The sequence below is a fragment of the Plectropomus leopardus genome, chromosome 17 (assembly GCF_008729295.1).
Source record: "Plectropomus leopardus isolate mb chromosome 17, YSFRI_Pleo_2.0, whole genome shotgun sequence".
NCBI classification, from domain to species: Eukaryota; Metazoa; Chordata; class Actinopteri; order Perciformes; family Serranidae; genus Plectropomus; species Plectropomus leopardus.
Window position 1 is genome coordinate 14,382,940 of NC_056479.1, and position 22,497 is coordinate 14,405,436.

The window sequence follows — 22,497 nt, forward strand, 5'->3', positions numbered from 1 at the left end:
TTCTGTGCTGGTGTTGATTTATAACACGTGCCGGTGCATCTCTGTGTTGGCCAGAATTTATCAGTCCATCCTCACCTCCTCCTCCTCCTCCTCCTCCACTCCTCCATTCCTCCACTGAGAGGAGCTGTCAGTGGGTTCTGTGCAGATCATGTGTTAGTGTCTGCTTGGGCTGCAGTTCAGACCGATGCCGTCCAATGAGCACACACAACACAGATTCTCTGCTCCAAGCCAGGCTTTACGGCACGGCCACAGTTTCCCTTGGCCAGGCCACTAGACAGTCACTAGGGTAGCCATCACTGTTTATGTGTATCACCACATTCCCCAAAGGCAACCGAGTTTGACCAGCCATGTACTTCCTCAAAAGCCGACATGAAACCAAAACATTGTGAGTATTGTGGATTCCATTATCACATTTGGTTTCATGTATCAACAGCCAGATGACTCACAACTTAAGATGTGAGATCAAGAATGAGATAAAACTAAGGCTTGTCCAGCAGCATATTTCACCCACAGAATGATCATTTGTTTATAAGTTACTCAACCCGTGCTATGTTGAATATGTGAAGAAAAGGCCTTTTTCTCGTATGCCTCTATGGTGAATAAGAAATCCCGAAACAGAGAAAATTCTTAAATGAACTGGATTAAAAGGGATTACCATTAACAACAGCAAAACTATATCAAAATACCCATTTACAAACCCGTATATAACTTGAGCAGAGTTCAAATGCAAGTGCTTGTCAGGCACTTTTAAATGAATGTTTTGATATAGTTTTGTTGTTGAATTTACACTTTTTTGATTCTTCATTCGTTATAGAGACATGCAAGAAAAACTTTTTCTTCACAAATTTAAGGAAATGTACACAAGTAATTGATATACAAATTATACGAGGTGTGGACTTGAGTCATAAATTGGATGACTTAATGACTGACATGAAAAAAACAAAAAAGGATTCTACTTAGACTTTAACACCTACTATTTGTGACTTCACATCAAAAATCCTTGATTCCTTCACTTAATTTCAAGAACTAAAAAGTACATTATTCAAAAAAATCAGGAGTCAGTTTATTCCCTTAATTTCCTGAATCATCTAACACCTTTCAGTTCGAACAAGTCAACACTTAATTCCCCAGATTCAGTTTGTTTGAACAAATCCAATGGCATCCAATGATGCATTGATTAAAAAAAAAAAACTAAACTAAACTAAACTGAAAACAACTGAATTGTTGTATGCAATACATGCAGGTCATTTACTGAAGCGTACATTATGACTTATTTACAACCCATAACTCAAAGCTTAGGATATGGGACTTGACTTGGGACTTGAGTGCAAAGACTTGAGACTTACTTGTGACTTACATAACAATGATTTGGTCCCACCTCCGCAAATTATCATTTTAGGGGTGAATTATCTATCTCTTAAAGGGTCATCGTCTTCTTTTTTTTGCCTCCTTTCTTTTACTCAAAGAAACTGCTACCCCTTTACTAGCTGTCTTAAAGCTAAAAATCTGTTGACTCACCTCCCAGCTGTTTTACACAGACTTAATAATAGTCACTGCCTTGGTGTAACAACCTCCTGATGACCTCAGGGTGCCAGAGCTGCACTCTCTAGTGCTAATCATATAAACACATCTTGCCTCAGAGAGCAAATGAGCACAGTGTTAGGTGTTTACATTGGCCTATCATGACCTTTGACACCAGTTCAGCACTGTATATCACTTATACAACATATAAATGCCTTAGTTAATGCAATTTGCAGGCAGTTAGAATAAACTCTTTATTCTGCCGTTCTAGAAAAGCTACAAAGTACTGGCAAAACTTTAGGGAAAAAAAATCCCTGGCATGCACCTTTCTTTACATAAAGTTGAAATTGGCAGCCTGTAAAGGAAGTGCTGCACTGTTAGCTGTCAAAGGAGCACAGATACACTGCTAGGAAAAGATAGCACAGAAGCAGGAGTGAGAGCACCACTGATAACAAGAGGACAAGAATTATTTTCTTCTCAGGGAGTTGAAGGGGAGTTTTAGCTGCGGATCAGTAAATGAATCATATGACCACGAGTGTTTATTCAGACATTTTTGATTGGAATTAAAAATAACTAGCATGGAGTGTGTCTGATGCAGCTTAGATATTTATCCCCAGATAACAGAACAGTGAGAACTGCGTAGAAACGAGAGCAAAGCAATTCAAATCGAATTCTTTCATAGCTTTTATTGCTTCATTCCAAACCCCTGAGGCCAGTATCACTCTGATTCGAAGCAACAGTTTGTATGCCGGTCTTGCCTGTTGGGATGTGTGTGCTGATGACATCGACTCCAACAGGAAGCCAGGGGCTAATGATTAGCACATGTTTAGGATCACTAGGGTGCCACAATCTGGAGTTCGTCATGCCGTATGTCTCTGATTTATTTGGTTGTTGTTGCTTCACAGGGAGGGACAGGCATATTTCTAAAAGGCTAAGAAACAAAGCCCACTCCCCTCTATAACATCTTGGCCCGCTTTATCTGATTTAGCAAGCAACCAATGGAGATTTTCAGCTCGGTCACGGTCCATTTTGGAGCCTCAGAATTTAAAATGGGAGAGGTAAGACGGAGCATGCATGGCACGGATGCTCTAATGTGATCCTGCTTTACACTTGCACACAGACCTGCATATTATGTTCCTCTCACACACAGCGAAGAGATTTTGATTGTAGCCTACAGTCTCTCAAAGATAAGCTGCAGACATTACAGTTTGAGGCCTAGAAGCCAGTGAAAGAGTAAGTGTATTTGTGCATGTTTATAGTCCGTGTCAACATGCAGTCTAGTATCAGTCTCACTGTGTGTTAACAGTTTAACATGGCCTTGCTAAGTGTGCAAACCTTTAACATAGGTCTGGGTCTGAAGGACTCCTCTCCACCTCCTCCTGCATGGTCTGTGGGATGTTATCTGATAGTCACTAAGTGGTGAAACACAAACACTAAGAGCAGCAACAGTGAGGCCAGTTCAGCCAGGCGGCATAGGGAAAGAGCTGTACACATCCTGGAAAGCAGAGAAAGCATCTGCAAGAGGAATGTCGCTGTCTGTGTCTGTTTCAAAGTGATGCATTTGACACTGCGTTTTTGATCAAACCAGGCCACGATGCAAACAGGCCAAACTAGCACACACTATAAGAAAAGTTCTGTCAGCAGCTATGCATTGAGTATTTCCCATCATTTTTCAGCTGCAATGATTCAGAGATGTCCAGTGAGATATCTTTTTTTTTTTTTTTTTTTTTTTGACACAGGCGTTGTCAGCTACTCCTGATGACATTTAACCAGACTGACTTCAGAGTTTTAGTGTTTCCTCTTGTTTTGGCAGCGACTTCCATAGGTGAAGCAGCACTGAGGCGTTCCACCATTCCTTCATATTCCCACAAGTAAAATTGACTGTCCAGCTGTCCCACTAAGACGTACTCCAAGCAGCCAAGCCAAGGTCGTGTCCAAAAACCAAAACCTAATCCCTAATTGTCTTTCCCTTCCCTCAGTCCTGTGTTTGCTATTGGAGCTGGGGCTGTCCAAAAGAGTGGCCTCTCCTGCAGCCTGGTGCTGTATACTAGGGTTGGGCTTAAACTGAGGCTGACTCATTCTGTCACACAACGGCGGACTATTCCAGTAATACGCCTTAACTGTAACACAAGTCTTGACTTGACTTTTGATATGAGCACTAGAGTCAACAACTTATTAACTTGACATAATTTGCACTGATACCAAAAAGAAAAGTGAAAGTTAGCACTCACCATGACTCTCAGCCCTGTAGCATTTAGAGTGACATGGAATATGAAACAATAGGTATGTTTTCTTCAGTGTAATCACCTAAAAATAAGAATAGTTGAGTTACCTTAGCCATTTATATTGACATAGAAAGCAGGTCCACGACCACGAAGCCCACCATGTTAACATGCTATGTTTCTTAAGTAGCCCAAAATGGACAAACGCCTGCCATAGGTAAGGCCATTCCCATCGACCACAGCAGTGAACAGACCCTCCATGAAAAGCTGGAAGTGTCGGAAAAATACCATTTTTTTTTTAAACATGAAACATTGTTATTCAGTGTAAGCACTACTTAACCAGCAGATCTGTTTGATTTGGAGAGGAAGAGACCTCTGTGGATAATTTGGCTCCCAGTAAAAACCTTCATTGTATGAGATTTTCATGGTATGATAACCATCTCAGAAAATATTGTAGTTTCACAGTATTACAGAATTACTATTATTATCGATAAGATTGACCTTTAAAAGAATGAAAATAGAAGGGTTAGATTTGGTTTAACAAATGTTTAATTACTATAACTAAAACCTGAAGTATGTTTTAAAAGTTCCACTTTGAAAGTAACTTTAAAAAGGTGAGATTTTCCATCCAGGAGCCCCCCCCCAAATATTGTAGATAAACAAATTTACATGGATAATAACCATCAACCTTTATATCAGGGTATAAATTAAAATCAGTAAATCTTTGCATCCCTAATATATTTTGAAGAGGAAGTGACCTCTGTGACTAACCCTAACCCTAACCCTAGGCTTTTTGCCCTTATTCGGACAGGACAGATTAAGTGTGGGAGAGGGAGAGAGAGGGGATGACATGCAGCAAAGGGCCAAGGCCAGAATCGAACCTGCGGCCGCTGCAGCAAGGACTCAGTTTTAATTAACTGGTCTGTTTGTGTTGGAGAAAAATAGACCTTTGCGGATAATTCTGTAAAAACCTCCTGAACAACCAACTCTGAAGTAATCCTAACCATAAGTTCATGCTTGCCACAAGTTTCAGCTGGCTGTTATTTGCAATACTCACCACTAGATGCTACCAGATCCAACATACTGCTCCTTTGACACTGAAGTCCAATCCAAAAATACTGGTGTACTTAAAGATAGTGGTTAAAATTATAGTAACCATAACAGACCAGAAACAAAAAAGACTATATTATCATGGTTAGAAAAGAAGATTCATGTTCAAAAAAAGTTATCCACACTGTGAATTCATTTTCTTCTTTTCTATGATTTCCTATTAAAAACAGACTTTCCTAATAAAGTCACAGCCCAATGTTTCATAGCATTAGAATTTGTATTTTCATTAAACAGCAGTGAAATCCCAGTGACGCCCCTGCGGTTCCGTTTTGGATCAGCTGTTTTGCTCGAGGTACTCCTCTAAACAGAACAGTAGCTCTATTGCAAAAATCCATTTAGAAAAACAAAAACAGAAACAGAAAACAGAAAATTCCCCACAAACTTTGTTTTTTTACATTCCAAATAACCAACTCCAAGATAGCTCACCTGGTGGAATTCCTCAATGAAGCAGGGCGTGTCGGTTTTAGATTACATCTGCAGCTTCACCACAATGGCTGTGACTATAGTTACTGGTTGGTGAGCTGCTCCTGCCTGTTTGCTTTGTAATCCCACACTTTCAAAGGAAGAAAAAAGAGGAGCTGTGTGTTTTCATTTAATGGGTTTGGGGGTCAATGGTTTTGGATGGGTTCCAGTGCTATCAGCCATATAAGAAAGAGCATAACTCTTCAGGGTTATGGTTGAGCTATCACTGACACCACAAAGTAATCAGTCAAAGGGATTGGTGTTTAAAAAGCACACAAAGTGAGAACGTGAGAAAAACTATAAACTCACATATCTCTTAGAAAGTCCTCAAAAAAATGGGGACTTTCTGGCAGTGGTTGTGTGTCATACTGAAATAATTATCACAAAAAATTCGAGCAAAAACTGAATGAAAGATTCATTGAAAAGGCAACATGTGCATGTTTTTATTAAATATCCAACTGCTGTGTAATGATAAGATGAGTGCAATCTCCCAGTTTATTAAATCAAATAAAGCTGCAGAAAAGAATGGGTGGGGCACCTTTTTGCTCACTGCAGTGAAGCATCATTTACTGAGGAATGTATCACAAACGCTGTATTATGAGAGCTCCCAGTGACAGAAACAGAGTAGCTTTATCATTTTAAATTTACTGTTATTCTTTAAAAGGATTTCTACACCCCAACAGAAAGAAGTACACCAAACAAAAATTGAAATGCAACACTTTTGTTTTTGCTCCCACTTTTCACAGGTTTAAGTTAAAGATCTGAGACTTTTTTTATGCACTCAATAGATATGTTTCTCTCAAATTTTGGTCACTAATTTGATCAAATCTGTGTCCATGGGTACTTTTCCTTCCAAAATAATCTATCCATATTGGCATGCTGACTGCAGGCATGTCCAGATCTGTTGTCCATGAACTGATTGTGATCATCACACATTGCACCGTTGCAGTAGACGTCTGCATTTATATATTACGCTCTATGTCCTCTATGTCCTCTGTATGTATCTGTGCTCCTTCTGTGTCTGCTATTTACATTCTGGGATGCTGCTACTATGCTGTAAACACAAGCACATTTAGGGATTATGCTGCACATGGTTATGTTTGGGCAACACAAGTACATGATGACCAATGTTGGGATGTCAGCAAATGCTGTCAGGGATGGTTAGGATTAGACAGCATGGGATGGTTAGGATTAGGGGAAGGAGGCAGTAGTAATAAAAAATCCATCACATTCAAAGGGGAAGTGAACACTGGACTCCCCCATGAAAGTCCAGGGTTTGTTGGACCCATTCAGTGCCCCCCCCCCCCCCCCCCCCCCCCCCCCCCTCGCCTACTCTAGAGGTGCCCTTGTGCTCCTTATATTACATCGTTACTGGCAGCTTTGCAGTCTGCCGCTATCCTGGCACATATCATGCAGTAACGACACGTTCTTAATTGATGCCGGCCATTGGTGTGTCATGTGGACGCAGCAGGTGCCGTCTGGCCATCCCCCAGTGTATGATAACACCAAAACTGGCTGCATTCTCAGCTGACGCTGTCCAGTGGTTTATCGTGCAGATGCGAAAGGTGGCCTTTGGCATAAGGATCTTATGCAGCACTGTAAAAGCTACAGTTATTGACGACATTTGAATGAAAATGGGCTGGATGTGGCAGTCCTGAGCTGGTGTGGCTGGCTGTACTGCCAAATTCTAGGAAACTGCATTGTAGAAGGCTTATGATAGTAAAATTAATGTTTAATTCTCATGGAATAGCTCTGTTGAACATTCCTGCAGTCAGCATGCAATTGCATACTCCCTCAAAACTTGAACACAAGATTTTAAAATATTAAATATGTTAAGTCTGTCAAGTATGAAAAAAGTGGTAGCAAAAAAAAAGTGTTGTGTTGAAATTTTTCTTCAGTATTGATTTGCCTCTTTACTTTTCTGCTTTGTCCACTTTGTCAGTAATAGTGCAGGATTGTGTGTGAATACTACTCTGATTAGAGAGGTGTGTTAGCCCACTGTGTCATTTATAGTCTCTGCTCACACACCTGCTCCAGCTGGGCAGCCAGGTTTGACTTCTCACCCTGCTGCCGGTGCTGGCGCTGCCTTCAACCTGACCACTGCACCAATTACATCTTCATAAACAGCATCACGTCCAGCTGAGCGGTTGGGCCGATTTTCAAGGAGCTCTCTCTCTCTCTGCCCCCTCCAGCTCTGCCCAGGCTCACGGTGCTGCCTCACCCGGCATCCCACAGTTCCTCCCCTCGCGTGTTTACAAACACAGACCACAGGAATCCACCTGATGAGCCAAAAACGGCAAGGGAGAGCAGAGGGAGAGAGGCACGAGCTGTTCTCTGTGACTGCAGCTGATCACAATCACATATGGGGCTTGGGTGGTTTCAACACAGTAAATGTGTGCTTTTGTCACTGTTGTCATTTGCGTTCTGGTTTGGTTTACAACTTTGTCGCTTGTGAGGAAATGGCCTGAGACCACGGTGTAATGAGGGATGGAGAGTCAAGGCGGGGGATGCAGTGGGGCGATCTTTGTCACTCATCCTTGAATCATGTGTGTGTGGAGATCCATGCCCGCCTCCATTAATTTAGCATGACTGAAACATTGCACTGTGGTAACTCCCTTTGGCACTGGACAAACTCTCCCTCCACACTGAAGACGCAGGAGTAAACACGAGGCCTGCTTCACACACACAGGCATTCTGGGCATACCGCGGGGCCTCCAGAGGGCTGGTGTGTTCACATGCAAGCGCACACACACCCGCACACCATCTGGACAGAGCACTGCTGGACGCTTGCTTTATGGAGCTCAGTGTGCACATATAAGTTGAGCCAATCAGTAAGGCTGTCCAGCCACCTTTAACCATCTCGAACAAGGTCATCAGGAGTCATCCTGACTGTCCTGACAGCTTGTTAGATTGTTAGGATATCAAGTGTGGCCTGAAGGTAAAACATAAACAGAGATGTATTGTGCTGTATGTGAGGAGTGAACACTTTGGGAGTCAGGATCGAGCTTTTGACAGGAAACAAGAACTACAAAATAGAAATGCACTAATACCCAGAAGGGTGGGTGGGGGGGCGTACATATCGAACAGTGAAAACATAGATAAGTTTTTGGCGCTGTACATTTCATACGAACTCTACCCTAACCTTTTGACCTTTTTCTTGTTTTGTTTTCTTCCCTTCTTCTTTTGGTTTTCCCGGCTTTCTTCTACGAATTTACGTTGTTCAATTTCCGGATCAAATCCTGCACTGGGACTATGGAGCATGCACAGAACGCCTAGGCCATTTCAGGACCAAGTGAGGCATATAAATGAAAGAGTAAATTGACCCCCAGCTGCATTATCTAGGTGTTTTAGTTTGACACAGAGAGATTTGACTTAATATGATTCCAGTCAGACTGACATGTTTACATGTATTTTAAAAGTCAATTTTTAGTCGGACTAACACAATAATTTAGCTTTTTCTAACATCATGTAAATGTACAAATGAACTGTTCAAATTACATGTAAAGAATAAAAATCCATGACATATGTACTTAAAGAAATATGTCAGTTCTGGAAAGATGGTCTTGTCACTAAACTGGTCTGTCTATGCAGCAGAAAGACGCCAATGCTTCCATTTTATCTTTTTTTTTTTAAACAAAGTTTAGCTTCTTACAATGTATATAAAGTAATGGCACATGTTAATTAGAAATAAAAATTGCAAACACAACAAAAAACCCAAAACTTCATACCAGGCTTTTTGACGCCCCTCCACCATTTGGGTAATTAGTCCTGCTCCCCCCTTCCTCAAAGTACAACGCCCCTGCTGATAACACACAAATCATAAAATAACTGAGTATTATACACACAACATGCCCTCTTTGGAATTTGACTGCTTGTCATGATGATATTTCATTACTAGGAGTAAAATAATGGATGTTTTTAGACAGTCGAACTTGCATTTTTAAGGCTTTGCGGTTTGCACAATAATAGCATAGGATTCTCCATACAATCCTGTGGACTTCAGAACAATCCCGATGATAGGCTAAACCACGAGAAGAAGGGAAAAAAAGAAAAGTTTTTAGGACGGGCCTCTGGTGACGTGCAGGGCCTGCAGGGCGGTGTTTCTCAGGCGGAGAAAGAGTCAGACTGGGGTGTGTGAGCCACATCTGGAATAGTAGCCACAGAGAAAGAAAGTCGAGAGAAGCTCGCTGATACTTTCCTTAAACTCCTCTCTTCAGCACTCCCTTTTCCAAGGAAACTTCTTTGCTTTGCCTTTTTTTTGTAAGTTGGATTAATGTGTTGGAGTTTCTTTTGTTTCATGCAGTGTTTTTTTTTCGTTGACTTTTTTTCCACTCATACAACAGGACTTCACCTTTGGACTTTAAATCGATTTTGGATTTACTTATGTGACGCGAAAATGCACTTTTGGCGCAAATGTGGCTGCTTTACGCGACTCACGCGCTCTTGTACCACCGTTATAGACGTAGATACTTGAACTAAAGCTGTAACGTTTGACGCTCGCGCATGGCGGCACTACGCTGGAATGTTTTTCCACGCAGATGGGTTGAGTTTGTTTTCCAGCAGCATGCATTGATTAGACGTGAATCAGCCTTTTTTTTCTTGACTCACATCTAACTCATTTATTCCCCTCTCGAGCTCTTTCATTTATTATGCAAACATGCATAGCTGTAATTAATGACTTGTAATTAAATCATGTGGACTTATAAAAATGGACAAAACAAGTTCAGTGTGGTGAAAACAACTTCGGATTCGTTTGCGTAATTCCGACCTGACTTTACACTCAACATTTGCCATTTTAGCCGCCGTCGAGAAGAAATTATAGTCCCTTCCTTCTTTTTTTCTACGTTTGAGTGTAAGGTGATACTTTCACATTGAGGTAAACATTGCGGTTGGTGCAGAAGTGAGGAAATGGCGCCACCTGGCGTCAAAATGCGGTGCACTACCAACAGGGCTTTTGCAGGGATAGTAAATTCACGTGGACTGATTTTTTGTCTCATGTATTCCTCTAGATTTACTTGAAAAAACACCATGCTGCTCATCCTGCTCGGAGTGCTTCTTTTGCACCTCATCATCCTCATTCTTCTCATCGTGTCTACGGCAGCTAGCGTAAGTTATTCTGTTACATTTTATTCAATTAATTTTCAAATTGTCTTGGGGACTCCCCCGCCCACAAAAAAATAGACCAGGGCGTTGAGTGAAAGTGATAGCTCAGGCTCTAGTTGGTTTATAATGATGAGCATTAACTATTGTAAGTGTCAGGGCCAGCAGAAATACTTTTTCAGCTCTGGTAACCATGCATGAACACCCTTAAAGCAGGAAATGAAAGCCTTACTTGAGGGGAATTTATAAAATGTAGGAAAATATTTAGATTCAGTTATATGGTATTTGATATCTGAGCAAGTGTGTGTGAATGTAGGTAGATGCGTGTGTGTATGTATTGTTTTTTCTTTTTCAAACTGTTGTATACCTGCTATATATTGGTTTGATATGTTTTCATAACATAGGAAAATGACAGTAAATAGCCTGTATTGGGTGGGTCATGATAAGTTTTGGGTAATGTAGTCCTGTGGGCTCATTTGTGCTGTGGATGCTGAAGTGTATCTAAAAGTGTCTGTGTTGTTGTGTTTACCAGGCCTGGTCTGTAGGTGGGGATAGGAGCACAGATCTATGGTACAGTTGCATGACAACTAATGGAGGCTACCACTGCAAGCCAGCCAGCAGTGACGGTTTGTTAACATTGCTGGAGAAAAATAAATAAATCATGTATTGTGCCTTCATTGGAAAACAAAACGGGTTTGAATTAATGCGCTTCATCTCTATTTGTCTTTCAGACTGGATCCAGGCAGTACAAGCCCTCATGATCCTCTCCCTGCTCTTCTGCTTCTTCTCCCTCATCGCATTCGTGTTCCAGCTCTTCAAACTGGTCAAGGGCGGACGCTTCTTCTTCACCGCCATCTTCCAGATCTTGGCCAGTGAGTATGACTTCATCACATGCTGAAGGGTCACACCCTGAGCAGATTTGGGTGGAGTCATGAGATCATCTGCTTTCAGATCCTTCTCATCTCTCCTTTTCTTCTCCTAGGTGTGTTTGTGATGTGCGCAGCGATTATCTACACTGTGATGAGTCCAGATGATGGAACCGGCAGCACACAGTTCGGCTATGCCTATGTGCTGGCCTGGGTGGCTTTCCCTCTGTGTCTCATCAGCGGCCTCATTTATATTGTCCTGAGAAAGAAGGAATGAGAGGAGGAGCAGAGGAGAAAAGAGGAGGGGTAGCTTGGAGACCCCTCACAACAACATCGCACTGTGCCTACTGCCCACAGACCATAGACTGACATCCCAACAGCACAACAAAAGTGCATGTGTCACTAATGACTGTTAACACAAACTGGAGACATTTATCACTGCTGGGTATTCTATATTTGCTGTATTTCAGTTACTAATTATTCCCATCACATGCAGAAAAATATCACACCTGTTTGTTTTGTAAATCTAAACAAAAGCTGAGTGTCACTACACCTGTTTCCAGCGGTGACAGATTGTCTTCAAAATGTGTTTTTAAATGTGTTGGGGACATATTGACTTTTGTTGCATGCTTGCACACACAAATCCATCATGTGTGATAAACAAAGAGGAGTGATCCTGCCTCGCTTCAGTACAAAGATGTACATAGTGTCTGTGGTTTTTAGACATATTTATAACATTTTTACATACATTTTGTACATAGTCTTGTCAAGTTAACATTGTCATGCTCATTTTACGTGATAGAGTTTTTTTGTCTCTCACAAATCATGCAGCTGTGCCAAAGAGATGTCGCTTAAACTGCCAAAGTATCAAGCTTTTTAAAACTGTCTTTGTTTTGTCGACTGTCCATCACTTTGAACCCCGTGCCTTATGTAGAATATCTGTCTTGAAGGAAATGAGAAAATCCTCAGAAATTAATAAAAAATAACAAGAAGTCTTAATCAACTCATGAAGTTTTTTTTCTGAATTATCATTGTACTTGATATGCCAAATATAAAAAAAGTGTTTTTCATTTTGTCATCCATCTAGTTTTGAAAAATGGTGCTTTTTTATCTACTATTCTTGAAATGTATAGCCTTCTTTGTGTTGCAACTGTGTGCTGTGATTAATTTGCTTTGTACAAACCCCAGTTTGCATTTTTGTCAGTATTCTTCAAAATAAACAATTTGAAAAGAATTATTCTTACAGCTATGTGCATAATTGAACTGTTTGCGTGTATACATTGAGCAATGGCACCACACAGACATTTTTTACCTGATATTCCATGTTCAGTGCTTTTAGCTGATTAATAATTGTAGCAGTATGCATGCTGAGACAGAAAAATTATTCATGTACTGAGGACACACTCTCTGTTACACACAGCTCCTTGTTGTTCTTGGATTGTACCGCTTGGTAGAGCTGTTATGCATAAAACACTCCCAGACACACACTTTCACCCCAGGGAAACATAGATGTTGGTGAAATATACTGGCACAACATCACCATACTTTGACAATATCAATATAATAACATTATGCTGTATTAGTTAAGGAGAAAGTACAACTCAAACTGTCATGTGCATCATTATTTTTTCACACAGTAGCTTTTAATAAAGGTATTTCGGAGTGGAACAGCTGATGAAATGCCTTTTTATGTACATTTATCCAAAAATGGAAACCAAAACATTTTAAAAATAAAAAATAACACCATCTAGCTACAGTCTGAGGACATGGGAATTATTTCAGCAAAAGTATACATCAAAGAATACTACTGCTAATATCATTAAATGTGGTTAAGGAAAATGCAGCTGCATTTCCATGAGAAAAAAAAATGTTTATATTTAGATAAGACCTATTCAGATCCTGGGCTCATACACAATAATGGAAAGCATCTCATAAAAGACAGAGATCTTTCTACATGCCAGACTAGTTTCTACATTTATCTTTTTTTTTTTTTTTTTTTTTAACAATATAGACAATATTGGTTACAAAGGCAATACACACTGCATTGTCATCTGCGCTTTACTTACCATCAGCAGGATGATGCCACAATATCTATCAAATTACCTCTGTGTTCAATCTTGTAAAATAATTGGAGATTGAATTTGTAGGGTGCAAGGATGACCAATAGATGTCAGTAGAGGATTAGTTTTTGTGTACTAGTATTTGTTTTAGTCAGTGGTGAAACAAGTTTTCAGATTTTTTACTTGAGTAAAAGTATTATAGCATAAAGATACACTTAGGCCTCAAGCACCTGATTTAAAGGTGATCATTATGCAGAATGGTCCACTTCAGAATAATAAATTAAGATTCAGATTAAGAATACCTTATTGACCTCTGGGGGAGAAACTGGGAGAGGTTACAGTTGAGACATAGATAAATGATAAGAAAATTGAAATATTAAGTATGGAAGAAAAATGTGTATTATATTACAATTTATACAAATAAATGCAAAAATACACGAAACATAAGAAAACATAAAACAAAATGTCGTGGAAGAGATAAAAATATATAAAATATGTACAAATATGTACATCTTCCTACAAGTGTGCTAAATGTAAATGCAAGCCCCAATATGTGGGAATTATGTAAATTATTTATTTATTACAGGTTAGCCATGTTAAAATTTCATGAGCTATTAGTTGACATACACTTGAAATAACCATTTATAGTATAGTATGTTGTCAAAAAAGTTATACCATAGTAAACTGTAGTATAATTTTTTCATGCTATTTTGGATGACAAACTATAGCAAGAGTTCTTTATGCTATTTTTGACAACATACTATTCGATGACTGTTAAATGTTAATTTGGAAAGACAGTATTTTTGTGGTACTTTTTTTGATATTTTTATGACAACATACTGTACTCGTACTCTAACTCTAAACCTCTATGGTACTTATTAAGATGCCAATTGGGAAAAAAATGTTTGGAGTGTTTTTTGTCCATAAAATAGACCAAATAAACATAATCTGAAGGAAAAAAAGTAAATATTCCATGTCCCAATGTTGCCTGCAGGCAACATCATACCATTGTGCAACAACCTGTTGGAATGGATACGATTTTCAGCTGTTTTTGGGACAAATTTTGACTTTTTTGCCATACTACAGCCTTTTTTGATCATTTTTTCGACATGCTATATTCTGATGTTTTGTGCCGTTTTTGCAGGTTTTAATGTTATGGTGTGTCTCAGCGACCTATTTTAAGCTGTTTTAAGGTGTTTCCAGCTGTTTTTGAGATGCGTCATATTTTGACTTTTTTGCCATACTATAGCCTTGCTTTTTTGGTCATTTTTTCGACATGCTATATTCTGATGTTTTTGGCCTTTTTTGCAAAATTTAATGCTATGGTGTGTCTTCAGCACCTATTTTATGCTGTTTTGAAGTGACTCCAGCTGTTTTTGAGGATGGTCATATTTTGACTTTTTTGCCATACTATAGCCTTGCTTTTTTGGGTCATTTTTTCGACATGCTATTTTGAAGGTGTTTTTGGGCCGTTTTTGCAACAATTCTAATGCTATAATGCGTGTCTCAGCACCTATTTTATAGCTGTTTTAAGGTGTTTTCCAGCTGTTTTTGAGACGTGTCATATTTTGACTTTTTTGCCATACTATAGCCTTGCTTTTTTGGTCATTTTTTCAACATGCTATATTATGTTTTTTGGCCTTTTTTGCAACAGGTTTTAATGCTATGTGTGTCTCAGCACGCATATTTTATGCTGTTTTGAGGTGTTTTTCAGCTGTTTTTGGGACGTGTCATATTTTGACTTTTTTGCCATACTATAGCCTTGCTTTTTTGGTCATTTTTTTTCATGACATGCTATATTTTGGTGTTTTTGGCCATTTTTTTTGCAACTTTGCTATGGCGTGTCTCAGCAACGCTATTTTAAACTGTTTTTTTCAGTGTTTTTTTTAGTCAGCTGTTTTTTGGACGTGTCAAATTTTTTGACTTTTTTGCCATACTATAGCCTTGCTTTTTTGGTCATTTTTTTCAACATGCCATTTTGAGGTGTTTTTTGGCCTTTTTTGCAACTTTTAATGCTATGGTGTGTCTCAGCACGCTATTTTAAGCTGTTTTTTCAGGTGTTTTCAGCTGTTTTTGGGACGTGTCAAATTTTGACTTTTTTGCCATACTATAGCCTTGCTTTTTTGGTCATTTTTTCAACATGCCATATTATGGTGTTTTTTGGCCTTTTTTGCAACATTCTATGCTATGGTGTGTCTCAGCACCTATTTTATAGCTGTTTTGAGCTGTTTTGCATTTTGGGACGTTTTTTGAAACTGTTTTTACTATAGCCTTGCTTTTTTTGTTTTTCAGCTGTTTTTTGGGACTTTTGTCATTTTTTACTTTTTTTTTGCCATACTATAGCCTTGCCATACTTGCTTTTTTTTCGGTCATTTTTTCGACATGCTATTTTTATGTTTTTTGCCGTTTTTGCAACTTTCTATGCTATGGCGTGTCTCAGCACGCTATTTTAAGCTGTTTTTAGGTGTTTTCAGCTGTTTTTGGGACGGTCATATTTTGACTTTTTTGCCATACTATAGCCTTGCTTTTTTGGTCATTTTTTCAACATGCTATATTTTGGTGTTTTTGGCCTTTTTTTGCAACTTTTATGCTATGGCGTGTCTCAGCACGCTATTTTAAGCTGTTTTTAGGTGTTTTACAGCTGTTTTGAGACGTGTCAAATTTTGACTTTTTTGCCATACTATAGCCTTGCTTTTTTGTTCATTTTTTTGACATGCTATATTATGATGTTTTGGGCCTGTTTTGCAGGTTTTAATGCTATGGTGTGTTTCAACAAGACATTTTAAGCTGTTTTGAGGTGTTTCCAGCTGTTTTTGAAACGTGACATATTTTGACTTTTTTGCCATACTATAGCCTTGCTTTTTTGGCCATTTTTTCGACATGCTATATTCTGATGTTTTGGGCCATTTTTGCAGATTTTAATGCTATGGTTTGTCCCAACAAGATATTTTAAGCTGTTTTGAGGTATTTCCAGCTGTTTTTGAGACGTCACAAATTGTGACTTTCTTTTGCCATACTGTAGCCTTGCTACTTCATAAATTTTACGAAATGCTATATTACAGTGTTTTGGGCCATTTTTGTTAGTTGTAATGCTATGCTGTGTCTCAGTAAGATATCTTTGGTTGTTTTGAGGTTTTTCATGCTGTTTTTGAGACATGTCAAATTTTGACTTTTTTGCCATACTGTCGTCTTGCTTTTTTGGTCATTTTTTCAACATGCTATATTATAGTGTTTGGGGCTGTTTTTGCTAGATTTAATGCTATAGTGTGTCTCAGCAAGTTATTTTAACCTGTTTTGAGGCGTTTCTAGCTGTTTTTAAGATGTCACAAATTTGGACTTTTTTGCCATACTATAGCCTTGCTACTTCGGTAATTTTCATGAAATGCTATATATCAGTGTTTTGGGGCTGTTTTTGTTAGTTGTAATGCTATGGTGTGTCTCAGCAAACTCCTTCAAGCTGTTTTGAGGTGTTTCCAGCTGTTTTTGAGATGTGTCAATTTTGGACTTTTTTGCAATACTATAGCCTTGCTTTTTTGGTCATGTTTTTGACATGCTATATTGTAATATTTTGTGCAGTTTTTGCAGGTTTTAATGCTATGGTGTGTTTCAACAAGCTGTTTTTGAGAGGTAACAAATTTTGACTTTTTTTGCCATACTATAGCCTTGCTTTTTTGGGTTATTTTTGGACAAGCTATAATATGGTATTTTGGGCCGTTTTTGCACATTTTAATGCTATGGTTTTTCTCAACAAGATATTTTAGGCTGTTTTGAGGTGTTTCCAGCTGTTTTTGAGATGTGTCAAAGTTTGATTTTTTTGCCATACTATAGCCATGCTTTTTTGGTCATTTTTTCGACATGCTATTTTATGGTGTTTTTGGCCGTTTTAGCATGTTTAAATGCTATGGCATTTCTAAGGACGTTATCTCAGTCTGTATTGTAGTGTTTTCAGCTGTTTTGTAGACATGTCAAGTTTTGAAATATTTGCCATACTATAACCTTGTTTTTTTGGTCATTTTTTTTACATGCAATATTATCGTTTTTTTGGTGTTTGTTTTTTTTCAAATTTCAATGCCATGGTGTGCCTCTGCACGCTATTTTAGGTTGCTGTGAGACTATTTCAGCCATCTTTGAGACATGTCAAATTTTGACATTTTTGCAATACTATAGCCTCGCTATATTATTGTATTTTCGGCTGTTTTTGCATGTTTAAATGCTATGGTGTGTCTCAGCACATTATTTCATGCTGTTTTGATGTATTTTCAACTGTTTTTGGGACATGTCAAATTTTGACATTTTTTTGACATTTAGTATGGCATGTAGAGATATGTTATCGTAAAAAGTTTTGAATAAACATAAAAAAACAGCCGAAAACCCCATAAAAATGCATGTTGAAAAAATGACCAAAAAAGCAAGGGTATAGTATGTCGAAAAATTTCAACACTTGACATGTCCCAAAAACAGCTGAAAACCACCTAGTATAGCATGTAGAGGCATGTTATAGCAGAGAAAGTTGCAAAGACGTCCAAAGCCACCATAACATAACATGTAAAAAAAAACACTGAGGACACCAAGGCTATAGTATGGTGAAAAATGTCAAAATAAGACATGTCCAAAAAACAGCTGAAAACCACTTAGAATACCATGCCGAGACACGCCATAGCAAAGATTGCATTGAAAACGGCCAAAAACACCATAATATAGCATATCATTTGCCATCAATTGCCTAAAAATGCCATACTATCGTCTGGCAAAAATGTCAAACTGTGACACGTCCCAAAAACAGATGGAAACTGCATAAAATAGCATGGAAAGACACACCATAACATAGAAAGTTTCAAAAATGGCGAAAACACTGTTATATAGCATGTCGAAAAAACACCACAAAAGCCATAATGTATGGTGAAAAATGTCACAATATGACATGTCCATAAAACACCCGAAAACCACCGGAAATATCATGCAAAGACATATCATAGCAGAGAAAGTTGCAAAAACGGACAAAAACACCATAATATAGAATGTAAAAAACACTGAAAACGTCAATGCTATAGTATGGCAATAAAATGGCAAAATATGACATGTCCCAAAAACAGCTGAAAACTGCATAAAATAGCATCCCGAGACTTGCCATAGCATAGAATGTTGCAAAATCGGCCAAAGACACCATAATACAGCATGTCAAAAAGACTACTGAAAATGCCATACTATAGTATGACAAAAAATGTCAAAATATGACATGTCCCCAAACCCGTTTAAAATAGCATAATATAATTTAATGGGTTGGGGTTTTTTTAAAAACACTTTTTATGATTTTTTACAGGACTTTGGACAACATACTATGACATTTTAATGCTATTTTTGATGCAGAACTATAGTATGACTTTACCTTCATTTTTTATGACTTTTTTATGGTATTTTGGACAATGTACTATAGCATGACTTCATCATGACTTTTTCATGGTATTTTGGATGACATACTAGAAAAAGACACTTTAATGCTGTTTTGGATAACATACTATAAAGTAACTCTTTCATACTATTTTGGATGGCATACTATAGTATGCATTTTAAATGGTATTTTTGGACTACACATTAAACTACACATTCCTTTTATGAGTTTTTAGTGAACTTTTTATGCTGTTTTGGATGACATAATTACATGACTTTTTGTGGTATTCTGATGACATAATATCACGTGTTTTACAATATTTTGGACAACATAGTATTATATTACCTTTTTTAATGATACCCACAATGTGTCACATTTTAAGGATTGTTCAAAAGCTGATGCTACACAACAGTGCTGGCTGAAATATGCAAGAACGTGATGAGGTACTAGGAATTCTTGAAAGAGTGTCAAAGGGTCTAGTTAGTACGATTATCAGAGAAATGTTGAATAAAACCCATGAAATATATTTTGTGAACTCCAGAGATGTTGAAGTGAGGCTCACCTCCAATGCTCAAGCCCTCCGTTTAACACATTATGCATCTTGCATCGTTTGTAAAATGTTCCAAATCCTGTGTGTGGATGTGTGTGTTTTGGTGTGTTCAGCATCACTGACAAGTTGCCATGGTTGTTGAATTCTGATCCCTTTAATCACAAAGACATCAGAATTACAGATTTCACCAAGCTGGACAACAGTCTTATTAAACTTTAAAGACAGACATGTTCACACAGCACGTTGCTCTTCCAGATATCTCTAAGTGGAACAACAAAACAGGTCCATGCTGCAACAAAAATACACCTGGACAGGTCCACTGCAACAGATATCTAAACAATATAACAATTCATATTGTTACATCCTTTTTTTTTTGAAAGTTCATTTCTTTCCCTCTTTTCAGACATAACATTTATAAAAACCAAATGTTTTAACATGTACCTTTATGATGGTAAAAACTTCAAATTTCTTTTTGACACAACGTAGAACTCAATCAGAAGGCACATCTACAGCTACTGAGAAACAAAGTGCTATATTAACCCTTACAGCTCATATTATACATCTCACAGTTCAGCATTTATAAACTTTAGCAAAGTAAATATTTCTGAAACATAAAACTGCTTTTTATACTTAACTGGTTAGTAATTAGTTAGTAATTATCTTGAAGATTTCTTTCAGATTTTCAGTGTCCATTTTCCAACTTCAACTCATTTAACTCCCAAAAGTGCCACACACCTTTCTCTCTTCTTTTTCTTTTTTTTTTTTATGTCACAAAGCACTTCAGGCACTGTGGCTTCATCACTGCGCAGCTACACCTGTTGGTTAATGGCATGTCACTGTTGCTAGTGTCCATGGGGGTGTGTCTCTCAGAGACGGAGTGAGGAAGAACGGTCTCTGAGTGACCAGGCTCAACAGTGTCCATGTCAGGAGACCAGCTGGGGTTATCCCATGAGCACATCTAAGGTGCCACTAATTTCTCCTGAGGGCACCACCAGAGTCCAACTGCACTTCATAGGAGCTATCATCAATAGACCTCTGTACATTTAATTCAATTCATTCAATTTTATTTATAAAGCCCATTATCACGAAACACAGTTTGCCTCAGAGGGCTTTACAGCATACAAGTATGACATCCCTCTGTTCTTAGACCCTCACATCGTCTAAGGAAAAACTCCCCCAAGAAACCCCTGTAACGGGGAAAAAAATGGTTGAAACCTCATTTAGAGCGACTGAGGAGGGATCCCTCTTCCAGGACAGACAAATGTGCAATAGAAGAATCAGAATCAGAATCACAAATCCCTAATAGATGTCGTAAATAACAATTAAATTAAAGTAATGACAAAAAGGAAAGAGAGAGACAGAGAGAAAGAGATGGAGAGAGATGCACAGCAATCATGGCAACAATAGCATATCATTATAAAAATAGCGATAGACGTAAAATTAAGAAATGCACTCTATGATAGCATGTGACGTTAAGTGCAAATATCGTAGGCGCTAAAAAAGAGTCCCACGCATGTATATAGTGGAGGCATGACGCATAATAATGGCAGTAGAAGGTCGTCTCAAGCAGGATCACAGCATCTGTGCAACCAAGGCCCACGACACAGGCGCAGCCTCCGACAGGAGCACAGCAACAGCACAACCAAGACCACGATCAAGGCGAGCCGAAGGTACAGCATCAGTGCAGCCACAACACGAGCACAGCCAGAGGCAGGGTTACAGCATCAGCACAGCCATCACCATGATCCAGGCGCAGCCAAGAGTGCAGCCAAGATCCAGGAACACTACGAAACATGGGAGCATGAATGCTCCGGAGAGGCAACCGAGTTAGTGTAATGTAGTAAAAAGACAAGAGCGTATGCAGGTGGAGGGAGCAAGGGAAGGAGCCATGCGTGTAATCTCCACAGAGGACTGGGGGACATGGTTGGACAGAGGACTTCTCATTGCTGTTTTAATTTTTTCAAAGATGTCTGTTTTACACAAACTTCCCTGACGACCTTTCAAAATAAAAGCCTTCTGGCAACATCTGTGTGGACAGAATCCCAGTTGCGGACACAAGGCATTTTATTTTGAAACATTTGCGGGATGCGTGTTGTTGGCAATGCAGGAGCTTGCACAACTTCATAAATGAGTGGAATTTGTGCTCATAAAGGTGGAAATACAGTTCTCATAGCAGCAGGCAGCAACAATGCAACAACGCTGCATGTGTGAACACCACGAGCATGAAACACGCTGCAGATTGGCGTGGCTGCCTCTTGGCTTCTCATTTTGTTTCTGTATGACCATAACAAAATTCAATCTGTGGGTTTGTGGGCTTCTCTGGGGTGACAATGCTGTCTGCTTCCAAAAAATTCTTTTAGTGTACTTTTGTAAGCTTTGTGATCTCACTAGCTTTTTTTTTTTTTACCAACCAAAGTCACATTTTTCATCTGCCTCATACAAATCTAGCTGATACACTTTCCGGTTTCTTGAATTTCTCAACACTTTTAGTGTGTTCAAGTTTTGTGTCCAGATTCAGCAGATTAATTGGCATAATGTTGCAAGTGACAAACCTTTCTTTTTTTTCAGTTTTGGGTGTGCTTCGCATTTAGCTGCAAAGTGGTTCTACTCGCCACCATCTTTTTGGCAATTCTCACTGTACAACAGGTATTTTTACTTGCCTTTTTCATGTGTTTTGCCACAAAATTTGCATTACAGCAACGCTGCTGTTTGTCTCTCTCGTGCTGCTGTTTGTCTCTCTCGTGCTGCTTCTTGTACTGCCTGCACCTCTGCCACCATCGGCCCTAAAATGTTTTACAGTTCATACAGCTCTGTACATAAAATCTATGATACATATAAACGCACGAGTCCAGCGGCATATTTTCCTGCGAAGCAGTGTCTCTCATGCCCTTTCCTTTAATGTCCTTTATTCCGCACACAATCCGATCGATTTGACCAGCACTTTCAGTTATGTGATGTAACTGTCAATAGTTTCTTGGTTCACTGTGAAGAAACGATAACCTTCAACAGTCTCCTTAACGCCAGGGTTGCAATGTCCATCAAACTTTTCAATAATGCCTTTTACCTTTCATGTGTCTTTAGCTGCGTCATCCATTGACGTGTCCAGTAACTCTGTGCATCTCGCGCCGACAAATGTGTCACTTTTCTTTCTTTTTCACCGCCGTCGTCTATCGTCAGGTCCGCATAGAGAAAAAACTCATCTTCCCACGTCTTTGAA

At 38.8% G+C, this 22,497-nt stretch overlaps 1 protein-coding gene across 1 annotated transcript; it reads left to right on the top strand.

Annotated features, from left to right (window-relative positions):
• The first annotated feature begins 9,447 nt into the window (after nucleotides 1-9,447).
• pmp22a (peripheral myelin protein 22a) lies at nucleotides 9,448-12,515 on the top strand. Its single transcript, XM_042504916.1, has 5 exons — nucleotides 9,448-9,575; nucleotides 10,325-10,421; nucleotides 10,948-11,041; nucleotides 11,147-11,287; nucleotides 11,398-12,515. Exons 2-5 carry the CDS (start codon nucleotides 10,344-10,346, stop codon nucleotides 11,556-11,558), a joined length of 474 nt encoding a protein of 157 aa, XP_042360850.1. The 5' UTR covers nucleotides 9,448-9,575; nucleotides 10,325-10,343; the 3' UTR covers nucleotides 11,559-12,515.
• Nucleotides 12,516-22,497: the final 9,982 nt, after the last annotated feature.

Bases quoted from the DNA above. Each gene is read 5' to 3' on its own strand.
- pmp22a (XM_042504916.1), top strand. From the start codon at position 10,344: ATGCTGCTCATCCTGCTCGGAGTGCTTCTTTTGCACCTCATCATCCTC. The intron at 10,422-10,947 runs GTAAGTTATTCT...TGTGTTTACCAG, and splicing joins TCGTGTCTACGGCAGCTAGC to GCCTGGTCTGTAGGTGGGGA. The intron at 11,042-11,146 runs GTTTGTTAACAT...TTTGTCTTTCAG, and splicing joins CAAGCCAGCCAGCAGTGACG to ACTGGATCCAGGCAGTACAA.